This window comes from Lynx canadensis, chromosome D2 (assembly GCF_007474595.2).
Source record: "Lynx canadensis isolate LIC74 chromosome D2, mLynCan4.pri.v2, whole genome shotgun sequence".
In the NCBI taxonomy this organism is placed as follows: Eukaryota; Metazoa; Chordata; class Mammalia; order Carnivora; family Felidae; genus Lynx; species Lynx canadensis.
Window position 1 is genome coordinate 31844112 of NC_044313.2, and position 16660 is coordinate 31860771.

Below are 16660 nucleotides of genomic sequence, written 5' to 3' on the forward strand. Positions count from 1 at the left end.
ATGCCCCGGGCGACTGCTCTCGGGGCCCTGGTGTCACTGCTGCTGCGTCTCCCGCTGCTGCTGCTGCTGCTGCTGCTGCCGCCGCTGCCCCGCGGCGCCGGGGGGCTCGCGGAGCGCTCGGACGCCGCCCCGGACTACTCGGCGCTGGAAGGCGAGGAGGGCGCGGAGCAGCAGCTGGAACATTACCACGACCCGTGCAAAGCCGGTAGGTGCCGCGGCCGCCGCCGGAGAAGTCCGGCAGAAGTTTGCCTTTGAAATGCAAATGAGTGGTGGGCCAGCCTGCGCTGCCGTCTGTGGGGCGGGTCTCCCTCCCCTTCCCCCGAGATTCCCCGGCTCCCCGGGAAAACAATGCCACTCCGGCTGGGACGTCCCGGCCGCGGGCCTGCGGGACGCCCCGGGTGGCGGCCGCGGGAGCGTTCCCACAGCGGAGGAGGGCGGGCGCCCCGGCCGTCTGACAGCCAGGTGCTCCGCACGAGCCGCTGCCGGACGCGCGGGGCTGGGCGCGCCGCTCCCGGGCTCAGATGGAGCCGCGGCCCCGGTTTCCCCGCGTTTGCAAGTTGTGCGCAAAGTTTCTCGACATCTCGTGCCTGCTCTTGGGAAGAGAAGAAGAAGAAGAAAAAACAAAAAACAAAAACCAGAAAGCTGCACAGCGGGCAAAGGGAAAGTGGTGGCCGAGGAAGAACGCGCGTGACCCGAGTTGCCGAAAACTTCCCTGTAGCCCCCTGAGCGTGGTCCGGGCCTGGGGGTCGCGGAGATGGAAGCCGGCAGGTGCTCTAATCCCTCAGGAAGCGGCGCCCCGGGACGCGCGGGTCTTTTCTGGCGCACGTTTGGTTCGGGCGCCGCAGCTCCCTTCCCGAAGCCACCAGCCGGCTCGTGTGTCCCGAGGGGCGTGGCTTCCGAGCCCAAGCGCTCGGGGCCTCAGCGCCACCGGGGCCAGAGCGCAGGTTCCAGGGAGCCGGCAAGTCTGGGGAGCTCCGGCCGCCGAGACAGAGCGGTCCTCACTCTCCTGAGAGATGGGCTCGGGGGCCCGGCCAGCGGCCAGCGGCCCGCAGAGATGAGCGCACGGAAAGGAGAGCGCGGCCTCCCTCCTTTCCTAGCGCTGTGCTCGGCCGGGCCTGGGGGGTGGGGGGTGGGGGGCACCGTGGCCAGCGGCCCCACTCTTTCACTCCCTGGAGACCTCTGGTAGCCTCAATTCATGGGGTACGGTAATTATAGGAGGTCTCGGGTGATTTATGGGAAAATTCTCTGCAAATGGAAAAATGAGGTGGTCCTGTAATTATTTGTATTGTTACTACAGCGGCTGTGGGCTAGGCTGGGGGTCAGACAGGTCAGCACTGGGTGAAGTCTGGGGAAAACCAGGTTACTAGGAGGCTGGAGGGCGGAGGGGTTGTGAGACCTGAGAATCTCGTGAAGGTTGAAGATCAAACCAGGCTTGAGGGCCCTGGTCTTACCCTGCAGGAATACCCCTCTAGAATTCCCACCTATTCCTGTACCTGGTGGGGCCTCTGAGTTAGGAAGGTGGGCAGAAGTGTTGGGTCATTTGCAAACATATCAGCAGGTAGCATGTCACTACCGAGGTCTCTCAGTTCTCATGCCACCCAGCTCATGACCAGGGAGAAGGGGCTCTGGAGCACCGGTGGAATGGTGGTGGCCTTGCCCTGAAAAGAGAGAGACACTAAGGCTGTGAAAATGGGATGGGGCTATAGGGGGTGAATCAGCCATCCCCTGGACTTGTCAGATCCTGGACTCTACTGGATGTGTGCTGGGGGATCTGGGAGGCAATGTGGGTGTGGGCGTCTGGGGCCTGGACTGGGGAAGCCATCAGACTGCTCAGGAACGTACTGAGCACCTCTGGTATGCTGGGTGCTGATCTGGGTGCTGCAAATCTGGGTGAACCAGGCCTGGGTCTGTCTGTGAGAGCTCCCCGGCTCCCAGTCTCGGCCTTGTGGAATAACCCTAAGGCAGATTTGCCTCTTTGGGGCCTCATTTTTCTCCAATAATTTTGTAGAAAATGCCAGATAACCAGGGCATGCGTGTTCCGTGACTCTTTGCAGACAGGATGGGATGGGCAGGCAGGGCTGGAAAGTAGAGGATCTTGGGAGCTTGGTTTCAGCCTGCTCCAGGCATGTTCCACGGCCATCCTTGATCTTCACTTTGCCTTGGCCTCTCCTTAAGCTGTACTCATTCTAAGAGCGGCCAGAAGAGGGCGATGGCAAGGGAGACCTGGGGAAAAGGTCGCATCTCTGGCTCTCCGTGCTCCTGGAAATTCCCTGAGCTAGGAAAAGCCCTCTAGAAGGACAAAAAGCATTTCGCCAGGGCATTGAGACCTCAATAAAAGGACATGCCTCTCAGCTCAAGGGGGCACACTGCATTTCCTGGGTCCACATTTAAACCAAATTATTAGGGGCAGCCTCTCACCCTATCCCAGTCAAATCCTAACCTCCTGACTCGTCTGCCAAGAAGGGGGGCTTCAGGATTTTGAATCTAAAACACCTCCCACCTTCCCGTTCTCGAGTGGGGGTCCCCACTATGCTGCAGACACAGAGTGCATAGAGGAGAGTCTTGGATCTGATCCTGGTCTCTCAGGAGCTGAGTTAACCTCAAACAAGTGTCCTCTTTGGGCCTCAGTTGCTCACCTACAGGACAAGGTGGTTAGACTTGTTAAGGTTGCAAACTGACAGTCCCAGGGAGCTGGGTCTCTTGGCCCACAAAAGCTGTCTTGCCTTGTGTGCACTTCCCACCTTGTGGGTATTTGAATTTGTGCCCCCGGTTCCTTCCTACTTAGTGTTCTGAGGTTCTGTGACTTTTGCTTCCAGCTCAGTCTCTCAGAGGCTGACCAAACGGGTAAGTGTTTCACAATTTACTATTTTACTATTTTCCACTTCACTGCTTTTAACATTTTCAAAAACATTTTTACCCTTTTAACATTTACGAATTTTATCATTTCCTCTGCCATTTACAAGCTGTGTGACCTTGGTCAAGACACATATTTTCTCTGTGCCTTATTGTCCTCATTTATAAATGAGGATGATTCCTAATAGATTAACGTGCTTAAAACAGTGCCTGTTACACAGTTAGATTCTTTTTTTTTTAATTTTTTTATTTAAAAAAACATTTTTTTAATGTTTTTTATTTATTTTTGAGACAGAGAGAGACAGAGCATGAACGGGGGAGGGGCAGAGAGAGAGGGAGACACAGAATCGGAAGCAGGCTCCAGGCTCTGAGCCATCAGCCCAGAGCCCGACGCGGGGCTCGAACTCACGGACTGCGAGATCGTGACCTGAGCCGAAGTCGGACGCTTAACCGACTGAGCCACCCAGGCGCCCCTTTTTTTTTAATTTTTAAATGTTTATTTATTTTTGAGAGAGAGAGAGAGCGCAAGTCCAAGAGGGGGCAGAGAGAGAGGGAGACACAGAATCCAAAACAGGCTCCAGGCTCTGAGCTGTCAGCACAGAGCCCAATGTGGGGCTCGAACTCATGAACTGTGAGATCATGACCTGAGTGGAAGTCAGACACTCAACTGACTGAGCCACCCAGACGCCCCTACAGTTAGATTCTTTTACAGACAGGTTTTCTAGAAACTTGAAAGAAATCTTCCTGTGGACCTTCAAAGCAAGTTTGAAACTGTAACATTTAACAAATAAACAATCTACCTAATGCTGTAAAAAAGGATGTTTTCAAATCAGATGCCCGTGGAGTGGGAGTGTGTGCAATCCTCCTGGCCTGGGGCTAGGGAGGTATGCTGGTCTTTCTGGGCATAGTCTCTGCCTGGCTCTGCCGTTTTGTTTTTCATCTTAAACTGTAAGTGGGGCCAAGGGTTCAACTGATAGTGAGTTACAGGACATGCTCTCAGCCACCATGCTTCTGAGAACAACCTTTGCAAAGCTTCTGAGGACTTCCCTGCCTGCTTGCCCTCGTCTACAATTCTTTAGCTGGATTCAGAACCAGAAGGCCTAGGTCCTTTTCCCTTTTACTCTCTGTGTGGCCTTGAGCAAGTCACTTCACCTCTCTGTGCCTCAGTCTTCTCATCTGCAAAATGGGGATGGGAATAAACCACTTGCCTTGTAGGGCAGACCTGAGGCTACTTGTAGCTGGATTCCTCAGACAAGGACTTGTGTGTTGCTGGTTCATTTGGGAGGTGATCCCAAGAAGCAGGAAGAGTAGAACAAGGAAGGAGGAAATCCAGCGAAGGTAACTGCTTTCGTTGATGGAGTCTTGCACGCACCAGGACCTCTGCAAAGCTTCCATAAAGTCTCCTCGAGTTTCCTACCCATTCAAGAGGGGGTTGGAACATTTTCTCCAAAGGCTGCTGTCCTTCACCGTTTGCTCCCTGTTCCTTTGATTCCTGTATAAAAAAACCACTGAAACTCAGTGGTGTAGAACAACAACCATTTTATTGTTTTGGTGATTCTGTGGATCAGGAGTTTGGAAGGGGCAGCGCACAGGTGATTTGTCTCTGCTCCACAGTGTCTGAGCCTCTGCTGGGAATACTTGTAGGTTGGCAGTGGGGAAGGGGGGTGACTTGACAGCTAGGGGCTGGAATCATCTGGAGCCTCTTTCGGTCACAGCTGGTGCTTGGAGCCTGGCTATCACCTGGGACCTCAGTGGAACTGTTGGCCAGAACACCTACAAGTGGTCTCTCCCTGTGGGCTAGTTAGGCTTCCTCACAGCATGGCAGCTTGATTCTAAGTGCACGCATCCCAAGAGAACCAGATGGAAACTGTGTTGCCTTATGTGGCCTTGCCAAACCGCCTATCATCATTTCTGCTATGGTCACAAGCCTTCACAGATTCAAGGGGCAGGGACATAGACCCACCTCTCCATGGGAGGAGTATCAAAGTCACGTTGTTAGAAGAGCATGTGGGATGCAGGCTATTGTCACAGCCAGTCTGGGAAAATAGGACCTGCCACGCTCCTCCAGGCATTAACTTCCCGGTACGGCCAGCCTTCGTCTGCACGTGCTAGTGCCGTGGTCAGACAGATTCAAGTTCTTAAGCAGAAAAGTGGGGAGACATGCAGCGATGCATGGAGCTGCCTCGAGTTAAGCTGAGGGTACGTGACTCAGATCACCAGAATTATCTACGTGAAGCTCAAACCGTGGGAAAGTGCTTTGTAAACTGTAAAGTGCCGTATAGCCTCTCGGATTTATTAAACCCAAGGAAACTGGCTGGCAGCCAGCTTACTTTTCAGCCGGTGGCTTGATAAATGCCAGCGCCTTCCTCCCGGCTCGATGTTGACATATGGCAAAATGTATATTGCTACATAAGTAAATATAGTCAGTGGCCCCTGATGGCTTATGGCTGAGGAGCCAGTGGTGAGGGTGCTGGCCTGGGAGCTACTCTTTCCTCATGAGGAAGCCTGCAATCCCTCCCCACCCTTTCAGACCTCACCTCTGCTCGGAACGTGGGGCCCTACTCTACCTTGTCTTTCCCAGACCCAGTGGCCGTACCAGTCAGGCCCTGATTTTCGGGCCATCCAGAGCCCTCGAGGACAGTACACTCTGGGGCAGCTGTTGCCAGCAGCCCTCACATTACTGATGCGAGGCCAGAATGTCATAGTCTGTGAGGTCAGGGACTTTTGTCTGCTTGAGTCCCTACCATAAGCCTAGTGCCTCGAGCAGCGCCTGGTACGTCGTAGGTGCTGGTCAGTATTTGCTGAATGAGGGAATGATGATTTTGGCCCTGTGTGATTGGGTCTACGGCTCAAGGCACCTCCAAGCTCACTGTCAGCCTGGGAAGTAGTGAAGCAGACCCAGCCCAGTGGGCTGCAGCCCTCCTAAAAGTGCTCAGGGAGGAGTTGGGGGATCATGGGGTCCTGGGAAGTGCTCCCCTCCAGAGCTCCCCTCCATCCTTCATGGCAGAGGCAGGTGCCCTGGTTTCTTAAGCACAGTTGTGAGGTTTCCGTGGTGCTTTGGAGGCCTGTCTCCCTGGCGGACCCTGTTCCCATCGCCCTGGCACCCCTGCTGTCTCCTGTCGGGCTCCCACCGCCATGGGTCACACTCAGGGGAGGGCACCTGGCCTTTTTACAACTTTATTTTTATTCCTATTTGTCACGATGCCCTTTTATCAGCAGGTGCTGATTTGATGGAGTCAAAATATTTCAGGGCTGTATCGAAATGAAAGTTAATTTTCCCACTTCTCCATGCAGGAGCGATCTCTAGCTCATCTCTGTTCCTAATATTTCACCCCACAAAGTGCACTGGGGCAGGGCCTGAAGTGGTTAAGAGCATAGGCTTTGACACCTGACGGACCCGGATTCAAAATCTGCTGCCTATGCAGGGCTTTGTGACCTTGAGTAAGTTACTTAACCTCTCTGTGCCTCAGTTTCCTCACTTGAAAAGAACTGCTAATATTCACTATTTAGGGTTGCTACAAGGATTAAGCGATTCAGTGTTTGTCAAGTGCTTAGCTTTTGGTACAGGCAGGTGTTCAGTGTTTGATGTATACATTATTAGAGCACAGAGTGGTACTCACAACTACTTTTTGAGTTCTTTTGTTGACATGCTATAGAGGAATTTGAATTTTTGTAATAAATGAACAATTTAATTCAGGTGGTATAGTCAGGGATTCTTAAGGTCAGATCTGATAATTATTGATAAACAGTGTCTCCTAAGTAACTGAAGGGCGAATGTTATGGTATGTGAGTTATAGCTCAACAAAGATTTCTTTAAAAAGTAAGAGAAGGTGAGGACAAGCCAGGGCAGAGCTGGGGGAGGAAAGGCACTGTCTTGGCCCCTGAGTAACTGTCATACAGAGACACAGCAACTCAACCAAGCAGGCGGAGAGAGTGTGGCCATCGGATGCCCAACAGAACGTAGAGGTCCCAACGGTGGCTAAGACTCAGATTGGGGCAAACAGCATCTGGGAGAGGGAGGCCAGGAAGGGGCCTCGTTTGGATGATCATGTTCCAAGAGTTGAGTGATAGCTAGAAGACCACCCCACTGATCTTTAGCCTGGCCCCAGGAATAGACAGGTGGCTGTGTCAGTTCCCATTTTGCATAGGGAGAAACCGTGCATTTTGTCCAGACCTTCGATGGTCCTGTGACTTCCAGCGTTGTCTTTGTAGACAGAGCTCAAGTTCTGCAGACAGAGAAGTCCTCAATGGCATCGTCCAAGGTGGATCCCCAACTCTGACATCAGTGGAACCCATTGTTTTCTTCTTTGTCCTTGCCAGTTGTACAGTGATCGGTGTCTCACACCCTCTTCTGGAATGGCAATATGTGTTGGGAGTGTGCCCTTTAATCCTCTGTCCAGTGAGACAGAGAGGAGGAGCAGGGCAGTAGTTGAACCACGGAGCCATTCGCAGCAGCCCCAGATCTGCAGGGCGCCCACCAAGCACAGGGCCATGCACTGGGCATGGTGATCTGTCAGTTGGACCTAGCCCTGTCCCTGGGAGCGTCCAGCTCAGGACTGGGCATGGCCTCCTCAGCAAGAAGATGCTGCTGATGGAAGCTGGGTGTAGAAAGGTCAGCAGCATTCAGTAGCACCTCCTGTGGTCAGTTTGGGACCGTCGCTTCTCACTGCTTCTCCAGCCGCTCTCACGACACTAACCGGCTGGGGCGGGCTGCTCCCCAGCCTGTTGGCTCTGCACCCAAGCTTTGGAGACAGGCTGACTTAGGTTTTCCTTCTCATCTCTGTCACTTAATAGCTGTGAAACCTTGGGCAAGTCTCATGGTCTTTAAAGCCTTGTTTTCGTCGTCTCTATAATGCAATTAATACAAACTCCTATTTTGCAGGCTTGTTGTTATAAAAAAGGCACTCAATACTGTGCTTAGCAAATGGAGTCATTCAATAAATATGAAATATTACAGTAATTTTGTGGCCCCAGAGAGCCTGCCATGTGCAAAAAGTGTGTGGATTAAATTGAGTCATGTGAATAGCACCACCTTCCATGCTATGAGAGAGCAGACTCGAGAGACAAACTGCCCGGGTTCAGATCCTAGCTATACCACTTAATGCCTGTGGCACCCTACGCAACTTCTTAAGCCCTCTAGACCCCAATTTCCTTGTCTATAAACTGTGGATACTATTATCTACCACATAGGGTTATTATGAAGATTACATGTGTTAATATAGACAAAGCCTTAGAATAGTGCCTGGAACATGGCAAATATTCAGTAAAGATTGTTTTTATTACTATCATCCCACAGAAATTTAGCAAGGTTTCCAAGTGGTAGGAAACCAAGTATTTGAACAACCGATGCCAGACAACGATGTTTCCAGAGCTTTACGTTTCCTGATGATGCTGATGCTGATAGTTCCTCCATATCCAAAAACCTTGGTCTGAAAACAAATCTGCCATGAAGCTCATTGGCTTCCCTGATGTTAGGAGTGGGGTGTGGTTTCATGCCCTGCAAGCCAACCAGGTGTCTAGGCCCCACTGAGAAGTCCGCCGCTGACTGCTTAGAGATTGGTGAATGGTATTGGCTGGAGCCCCCATTCAGCCAATGGCTCTCTCTGGCCACTCTTCTTTCTAAAAGCATTCATTCTTCCAGATTTCAAGTAGCAAGCAGGATTTGGGACCACATCACACTTGATGGTGGCACAGTCCTTCTGCCATGAACACCTACTCAAGCAATCTGAATAGAGGATGCAACTTCATTGATCCCCAAACTTTTGCCTTCTTACCTCTCACCGTACTTTTCAAGAGGAGAACTACAATTATATTAATCTTCACAGTGGTTACAACATTGCCTTAGAACTTTGGACCATCCATACCTGATGGTTTTCAAAGCTCTTTTCCCTCTTCTCTCTCCATTGGTCTCTCAAACTGCCAGGAGATGATCTGAGCACTCACAGAAGATGATCTGGGCTCCTATGATCCTGTGGGCGTTGGGAGATGTGGTCTGGGTGCTACACAGCCGGAGAGGCTGGGCTGGGGCCTACATGGAACATTGAACTTGTAAGCGGTGGGGCCAGGGCCTCCCACCCCTGTTGTCTTCTCTAAGCACATGGCCGCTCCAAACCTGGAGCTGCTCCCCTTCTCCTGAACCCTTCCACACAGTCAACAAGCACCTCTGTGCTGCCTGGTCTAAAGGTCACGTTGGTGCACTTGTTCCCCAGAGCACCATAGCCCACCACCTTCTCTCTACCTTTTGTCTCTATCCTTGGCTGGGACTCCAACAAAGATGAGACAGTTCTGGCCTTCAAAGTACCCTGAGTCCCAAAGCACAGGGGAGAATGGTACAAGGCATCTGTCCCTCTCTGTTCCTCCATCCGTTTCCCTGAAGGCCCGGGGCAGTGCATGGTGTCAGGTCGGTTGAGGATGATGGGCCCAGCCACTCTCCTCACCCGAGGGAGAGGACTTAGATGGCCCATGTTTCCCAAGGAGGCTTTGGGTGAGTGGCCATCCGGGTCGCAGAGCAGGTCAGTGAACCATCATGTTTAAGACACTGTTTTTGGCATCAGTCAGCCCATGTCACGAAGCCTGCCTCTGTCCTCATTACTTGTGTGGTTTTGACTAAGTTCTTTACCTCTCTGAGCCTCAGCTTCCTTATTTGGAAAATGGGACTGATATGAAAGCCCATCATGTAGGTTTGTTTGAGGATTAAATGAGGCAGCGAACAGAAGTGTTTTGTGAGCAGTTATTGTTAGTTCTCCTTGCTGTGATTACTATTACTCATGTTACTGTTCCCCATTTAAGAATTTCCCCAGAAGTGACAATCTCTCCGTGGCCTGTGTAGGCTTATCTCTCCCTCTCAGGGCTGCAAAGAGTTCTCTTGGGATCCATAGCATGTGGCGAGTGATAATTTATTGCTCCACAGCTCGCTTGCTCTCATCCATGAAGCAGAGGGAGGATGACAGATAAACCAAATGCATATAAGCAGGTTTCTCATGGTATCCTCTTAGCCTGCTCATAATACAGTTCTGCCTGGATGCAAACATAGCAACAGGAACCGAGCTTTCCTGCTGATTGGTTACAGACCTATCTGTGATCACGCCACCCTCTAACCACTTCTGTCAATTACCAATAAATATTCTCAAGCTCGCCTGCACGAGCACTTGAGTGTTGACGTTCAGACCTGAGCCTTTGCCCGCTCCGCCAGCTGGGCCACTTATCTCTCGGCTCATCCTGCAATTTGCACCAAGCCTCCTCCCCTTCCTCCCACCTGGGTTACTGGCCTTGAGTTGATGTGAGTCCTGTGTGAGCCAGTTTCCCACAGGAGCAGGCTACCTTCCGCCCTAAAACCTTTTCTCGTCCCTGGGTCCGTTCTCCCCATGGAGCTCGTGCTGGTTTCCCATCCTCTCACCCTGGACTCACATTGCTCCCTGGGGCTGAGCCCCTTGGAGGCAGGTACCATGTGGTACCAGAGTCCACCCAAGTGCTTCACCCAGAAGCTCTGGCACATTCCTGGATGCCTATCTTTCCCCTCCTCTCTCATGCAGTCCAACCCGAGCCCTGCTGATACACGTCCCTCCCATCTCCATTGCCACCTTCTGGTCTAAGGTGGGCTTCCAGCTGGGCTGTTGCGACAGTGCCTGAACCCATGCCCCTGCTGCCCAGCTTCCTTCCTGCAGTCTCTTTTCCACATTGTAGGCAGAGTGATCTTTTTGAAACTCATGTTTGATCATGTTTACAAAATCAGATCTGCTTACGACCCTCAGCTTACGTATCATTCCCCCCATCCCTGACCCTCCAAGGGCTTCCCAGGCCCTGATCTCGATCAGATCTCATCTCTTAAATCTCTCATCACCTTTGGTTCCCTACATGGTACCTTTTACCATCTGTTACTGGGTATAGTCATTGGTGTGATTATTTGCTCCTTGTCTATCTCCATATGAGACAATGAGCTCTAAGGCGTAGAAACTAGACTCCTTTGATTTCCAGGTCATCAGCGCAGTGCCTGGCACATGGTGGGTGCTCAAGCAGTATTTGCCAAATGAGAATCTGAGCAAATGAGATACCATAGGGATTTGGAAAAGGTAGCAATCACCATAAAAAAAAAAATCAAGGAAGGCTTCCTCCTAGTAAGCCTAGAAGGATAGATGGGATTCGAAGGAGGTGGGTGCAGGGGAGGGCACATAAGGTAGAACAACCTGAGTCCTGGTGAGGCAACAGGAATGCTTTTGATGTATCTGGAGCTGGGTGATTATTCTGGTTTGCTTTTCAGAGCAGTAGAGATAAGACTGAAAGAAGCTTGGAACAGTGAATATCAAACTGAGACATTTGAAGCATGTCCCTTGAAAAATGGGAAGCTATTGATGTTTTTCGAGCAGAGCACTCTTACAGTGAAGACATATATGCTTAGGGTCTGTAGAAGCAGGAAGTAGGAGGACAGTCAGGAGCTCTAGGCCTAGGAGCATAAGGACTGGACTTGGGCCGTGACCTCAGGAATGAAAAGGAAGGGAAGATGGGAGGGAGATCATAGATCTGTGTGTGGGAGAAGCCCCAAGCTGAGCTGCGTCTCAAAATCAGAGTTGACACATGAATGAGTTCATCAAGGCATGCTCAGTAAACATTGGGGTGTCCTTGAGATGCGCAGGAAACGGAGATTTTTTTTTTTTAACGTAAAACAGTTTTCTTAATTACACAGCTAATACACATCCACTGGAGAACATTTAGAAACTATAAAGAGCAAACAAGAGTAAAAATTTCCGGTAATTCCATGGCCTGAAAGTAATTGTTAACCTTTTGTTGTATATTCTTCCAAAGAAATTCTCATGCATGTTTATAATGTTGTTTCTTTAAATGCTGTACATACCGCTTTGAACCTGCTGGTATTTCATTCTCACTTAGCACCATGAACTTCTTTCCATGATAATAAAGCTGCTTCTGTAATACATGTCAATTTAAATTGTTCTGTACATCACTGTATAGATGCATCATAATTTGTTTCGTCAATCCCCTTTTGTTGGACATAGAGATTTTCCCCAATCTTTTCTTCTGCTTTTATAAACAGTGATGCTGGAATCATCCTTGTTGCTAGATTTTTATGTACATTTAACGTGATTTCTTTTTTTTTTCATGTTTTTTAACGTTTATTCATTTTTGAGAGACAGAGTGTGAGCGGGGGAGGGACAGAGAAAGAGGGAGACACAGAATCTGAAGCGGGCTCCAGGCTCCAAGCTGTCAGCACAGAGCCCGATGCGAAGCTCAAACCCACAAACCGTGAGATCATGACCTGAGCCGAAGTCGGGCGCTCAACTGACTGAGCCACCCAGGCGCTCCTAAAGTGATTTCTTTAGAAAAAAAAAAAAAAATCCCTACATGTAGAATTGCCGAGGCAAAACTGTAGATGCTTTTAGAGCTTCTGAATCTTCTTTTCAAATTGCCCTTTAAGGTTTTTTTTTTTATTCCTTTGAACTTCCATTAAGGTTAACTTTCTGTATTCTAGTTTTAAATCTTTAAAAATCTTTGCTGGTTTGATAAGAAAATGATTTGCATTTCTCCAATTTGTGTTTATATTGTTTATTATATTTCCTTTTCAAATGATTTTGAACCTTTAACAATTGATTTTGGCCGTTTGCATTTCTTTTGCTATGTGCATTTCTTGTTTATGCTGTGTTTATTTCCTGTTTTTTTTTTTCCTCTTCTGAGTTTTTTTTTTCTTTTATTCATGCTCATTTTGCTAATTGGATGGTCATTTTTTTAACATTTTTTAGAAACTTAAATTTTAGGAATTTCAACCTTTTATCTGTCATGTTTGTCACAAATAATTTGGGGGGGAGAAGATTTGTAAAAAGCAGAAAGTTTATTCTGTACCATATCATTCCCTTCGTCCATGGTGATGTTTGCATGGCTGTACCATCTAAGCTTTTGAATTTGCTAGTAGTGGACCCAACATTAATTGGCTATGTCCATCAAGGTCCAGTTGGGAGACTAAAATCATACCAGTCATTTGAGAAGTAATTCAAAAATTTAATATAAAGGATTATGAACTAGCAAAAGGGAAGTGGTTACTGGAGAATTCTAAGGAAAACAGAACCTGCAGACGTGGGGAGTAATTACTAGGAGTAAACTTCAGAGAAAGTGCACCCCCACCCACCCACCCAGACAAAATTTGTAATTTCATAGGCGAGAATGTGGCCCTGGTCCAGTGGAGGTTGGAGAAATTCACTGAGGTGCCACAAGAAAAGACTGGTGAGTGAGAAATCGCCCATTGGAGTTCGGGCAAAACTCTGAAGGGTGGGCATGAGTGAGTCTCCTGAACACCGCTGGCAATCGCTCCATAGGAACAAGAAAGATGAGACCACTGGCCTAGGAAGAAAAATCCCTTCCTCTTGCTCTATCCCTCTAGTGCCCTCTACTGATAAAGCCGATTGTCGTGCCAGCTGGCAAAGGAGGAATGTTTCCAGGGTGCAACTCCAGTATCACAAAGCATGAGAAGAAAGGGTAGATTTACAGCTGAGAAACAATATATTGGTAGCTGGAACATTGGTTAAACAAGCTAGAAGTTTCTTCGTCGCATCAAAGTCTGGAGGTTCCGCAGTGCAGAGCCAATATGGCCTCTGCTCCAGAAAATGCTCCAGGATGCAGTCTTTTTACGACTTGCCCGTCCATTCTTCCGAGGTTGAGGCCCTGTCCTCCTGGCCCAAGATGGTAGCCAGAGCTCAAACCATCACACACACAGTCTAGACATGGAAGACACGGAAAACAAAAAGGCACAAAGGATGTAGGAGAAAAAGTTTCCCAGGAGATGCCATTTGCCACTTCGGCTTTATCTTATTGGTCACGGGGCCACAGATAGCTATATGGAGTCTGGGGGATATTTCTTCTGGAAGGCCTGGAACTGAAAATCAGAGGTTCCATTATTATGGAAGAAGTGAGAAAAGGTATTGGTGGACAATAAGCAATTTCTGCCATGATAGACTAAACTTGCTAGACCTTTATGAAGAAAATTTAGTCAAAATGATGATAAGTTCATTTCCATTATTGAACATTAGCCAGATACACAAGGTAAGCTCTTAGAGTAAAATCTGGTAGAATGTTAGAACTGGAAGGAACCATTGGGATTATTTATTCTAAGTTTTTCACGTTTCCTGTGAGAACCCTGAGGGCCTGGGAGGGGCAGTAACTTGTCCAAGGTCACACGGACAGCTACCGGCAGCTGTGGCCTGGAGGTGGGTGCCAGGTGTCTCTACCCTCTGCCCAGCATATCTTTCTTTCCAATCTCTGCACTACTTGGGGTCTCCAGGGGGCCTTTGTCTTCAGAATGAGTCCTGCATAATTGTGCTGGTAACTTGTGGCTCTATGCAAGTTCATTCCACAGTGGAGATATTAGGGCTTATGAGATATGCCTGGTCCTGGAATCAGGCACATAAGATACAAAATTATAGCCCAAGAAGCTCTGGCTTTAAGGACCTAAACTGCACCCTTCTCTCCAATACTGAATGGAGGCCTGTGAGCTCAGGCTGTGGGAACATAGCAAGTGTGAGACAGCAGTGGGTCACATTCTGCTGGAATTAAGCGGTGAAAAGTGTTCTCTTAGGCCAAAGTAGCCAATCACCTTACTAGTCTGAATGCCACTGTCCTGTTTAGCTATGGAAATAACATAACGGAAGGATTTTCTTAGCACAGCGATGTGAGGCAGGGTCCCAGCAGGAAACAGACTTTACCCTAGATGTTTCGAGTGAAGAGACCTTCATGAAGAGACTACTTACAGAGGCAGGGTTAAGGAACAAAGAAAAGCATGAGGTACCCAGAGGCGAGTAAGCCACCCCTGTGGCTGAAGGGACAGGGAAGGAGCAGTGCTGTTGGAGCTGGAACCGAGCAGGAGGGGAAGTGGCCGAGGGATGCACCTGCTATGAGAGACAGCACCAAAGGAGGGAGAAAGATGGGAAGAAAGGCCTGTGTCTCTCGCTCCCCTTCCATCTCATCTGCCAGGGTTCCTCCTGCTTGAGTACCACAAGAAGCCAGAGAACAGGGGTCGTGGCGGATGCAGTCCATAGGATCAGCCTTCCCGGGCACAGAGCAGGGCAGAGAGGGTGGAGAGGAAGTACAGAAAGAATAACTTTAATCACAGCTCAGGCCTTGCTGCAGATATTCTTTCACATGGATGGGAATACTTTTAGTATCTTTAAAAATACATATGTAAATGGCCAATGTGTGGCACTCTGATGCCACTCCTCCCCCACGCCAAAGGCAGACATGGCTAATGGATCATGGAGCTCTTTTCTATGGGTCCAAGAAGTCACCTCACAGCGCTCAAAGAAACATCACCAACTGAGTGGGCATGGTACGTAAGATGAGACCTATTTTGAGCTATAAAGACTTAGATAACCTTGCAAGTATGGCCTACCTGCCTGCTCTTGCCAATCTAGTGGGTAATCCTTTCTTTCTGGGAAATAGCTGCATGGGTATTTCTTTTTTTTTTTTTTTTTTTTTTTTTTTTTTTTTTTTAAATTTTTTTTTTTTTTTTTTCAACGTTTATTTATTTTTGGGACAGAGAGAGACAGAGCATGAACGGGCGAGGGGCAGAGAGAGAGGGGGACACAGAATCGGAAACAGGCTCCAGGCTCTGAGCCATCAGCCCAGAGCCCGACGCGGGGCTCGAACTCACGGACCGCGAGATCGTGACCTGGCTGAAGTCGGACGCTTAACCGACTGCGCCACCCAGGCGCCCCATGCATGGGTATTTCTTAAGCCAAGTGAGTCCTGCTTGGAAAGCCAAGATGTGGCGTGGCTCTGATATGCACTGATACAGCCATATTGTGATGTAGATGAAGAGGTGAGGCGGGAGGCCATATCTGCCTTGAGCAAGGCGGCCACCAGCCCAGGCACTAGGAGGACTCCCTTGGCTCATCTGTAAAATAGGATGGTGTCAACCAAGGCAGAACTCTCTTGAGTTGGAATCAGCAGCTTTCAGAGCCCAGTTGCTCTGTCATAGCCGGCTGTATGTGGTGCTCTCCTCGGTCCTGACTGATCTTTAACGTGGAGTCCTCTGGATTCTAAGGCCTTGCTGTGTTTCTGGTGTGCAGTCTCAGACTGCTGAGTTCAGACCATAAGTGGCTTTGAGTAGGAAACCCTTAGCTAGAGCAAATGAATAATAGGTTATGAACGTTGCCAGCATGGTGTAGGGTGTCATGGCACATAGGCCCCAGCTCATGTGCCATTTCTATGAATTTGTGCTGGCCCTCTGCATCACTGTGTTGGGATGGACTTGGAGGCAGTGTCCATGTTTGATAGACAGGAGGACCGTGATTAGGGATATCGCCGTGGGTGGAGGGGAACACGTGCCCGTCTCATATTTGCCATCCCTGGTGTAGGGAAAGAGCACCTATTTCGAGCACATCATTTAACCTTCCTGGACCTCAGTTTCCTCACCAGGAAAAGAAGGACATTGCTTAGATGACTTTTAAACTCTCTCCAGCTTAGGAATTCCATGATTCAGACTAGTTTATAAAGAATGTGAAACTTGCCACAAATCTGATCCAATTAAAATATTTCCAGCTCCCCACTCCTTTCTGCCATATGTTGAGTAACTAAGCTATCTGTCCCTTGCGAGGGCCATTTCCCCAGGCTGGAGCAGCTGGAGACCCTGAGACAGGAGGCCTCCCATACTAAACAGACCTTACTCTTTAATCTCAACCAAAAGATCCAGGAGGCGTGATTCACATCTCGCCCCGCTTCCTCTCCTCTGTCCTCCGAGAGCCCGAACCTCTCCCCTCGTGCTCTGCAAACGCGCCTGAATGCAGAGTCCTGAAATTTAGGTTCATGGTTT

At 49.3% G+C, this 16660-nt stretch overlaps 1 protein-coding gene across 1 annotated transcript in view; it reads left to right on the forward strand.

Moving 5' to 3' along the window:
- Positions 1–16660, forward strand: part of TLL2 (tolloid like 2) — a 121381-nt gene continuing 104721 nt past the window's right edge. Inside the window, exon 1 of the mRNA XM_030334990.1 lies at positions 1–205. Within this exon, the coding sequence (XP_030190850.1) occupies positions 1–205 (205 nt within the window). The remainder of the gene's footprint in view (positions 206–16660) is intronic.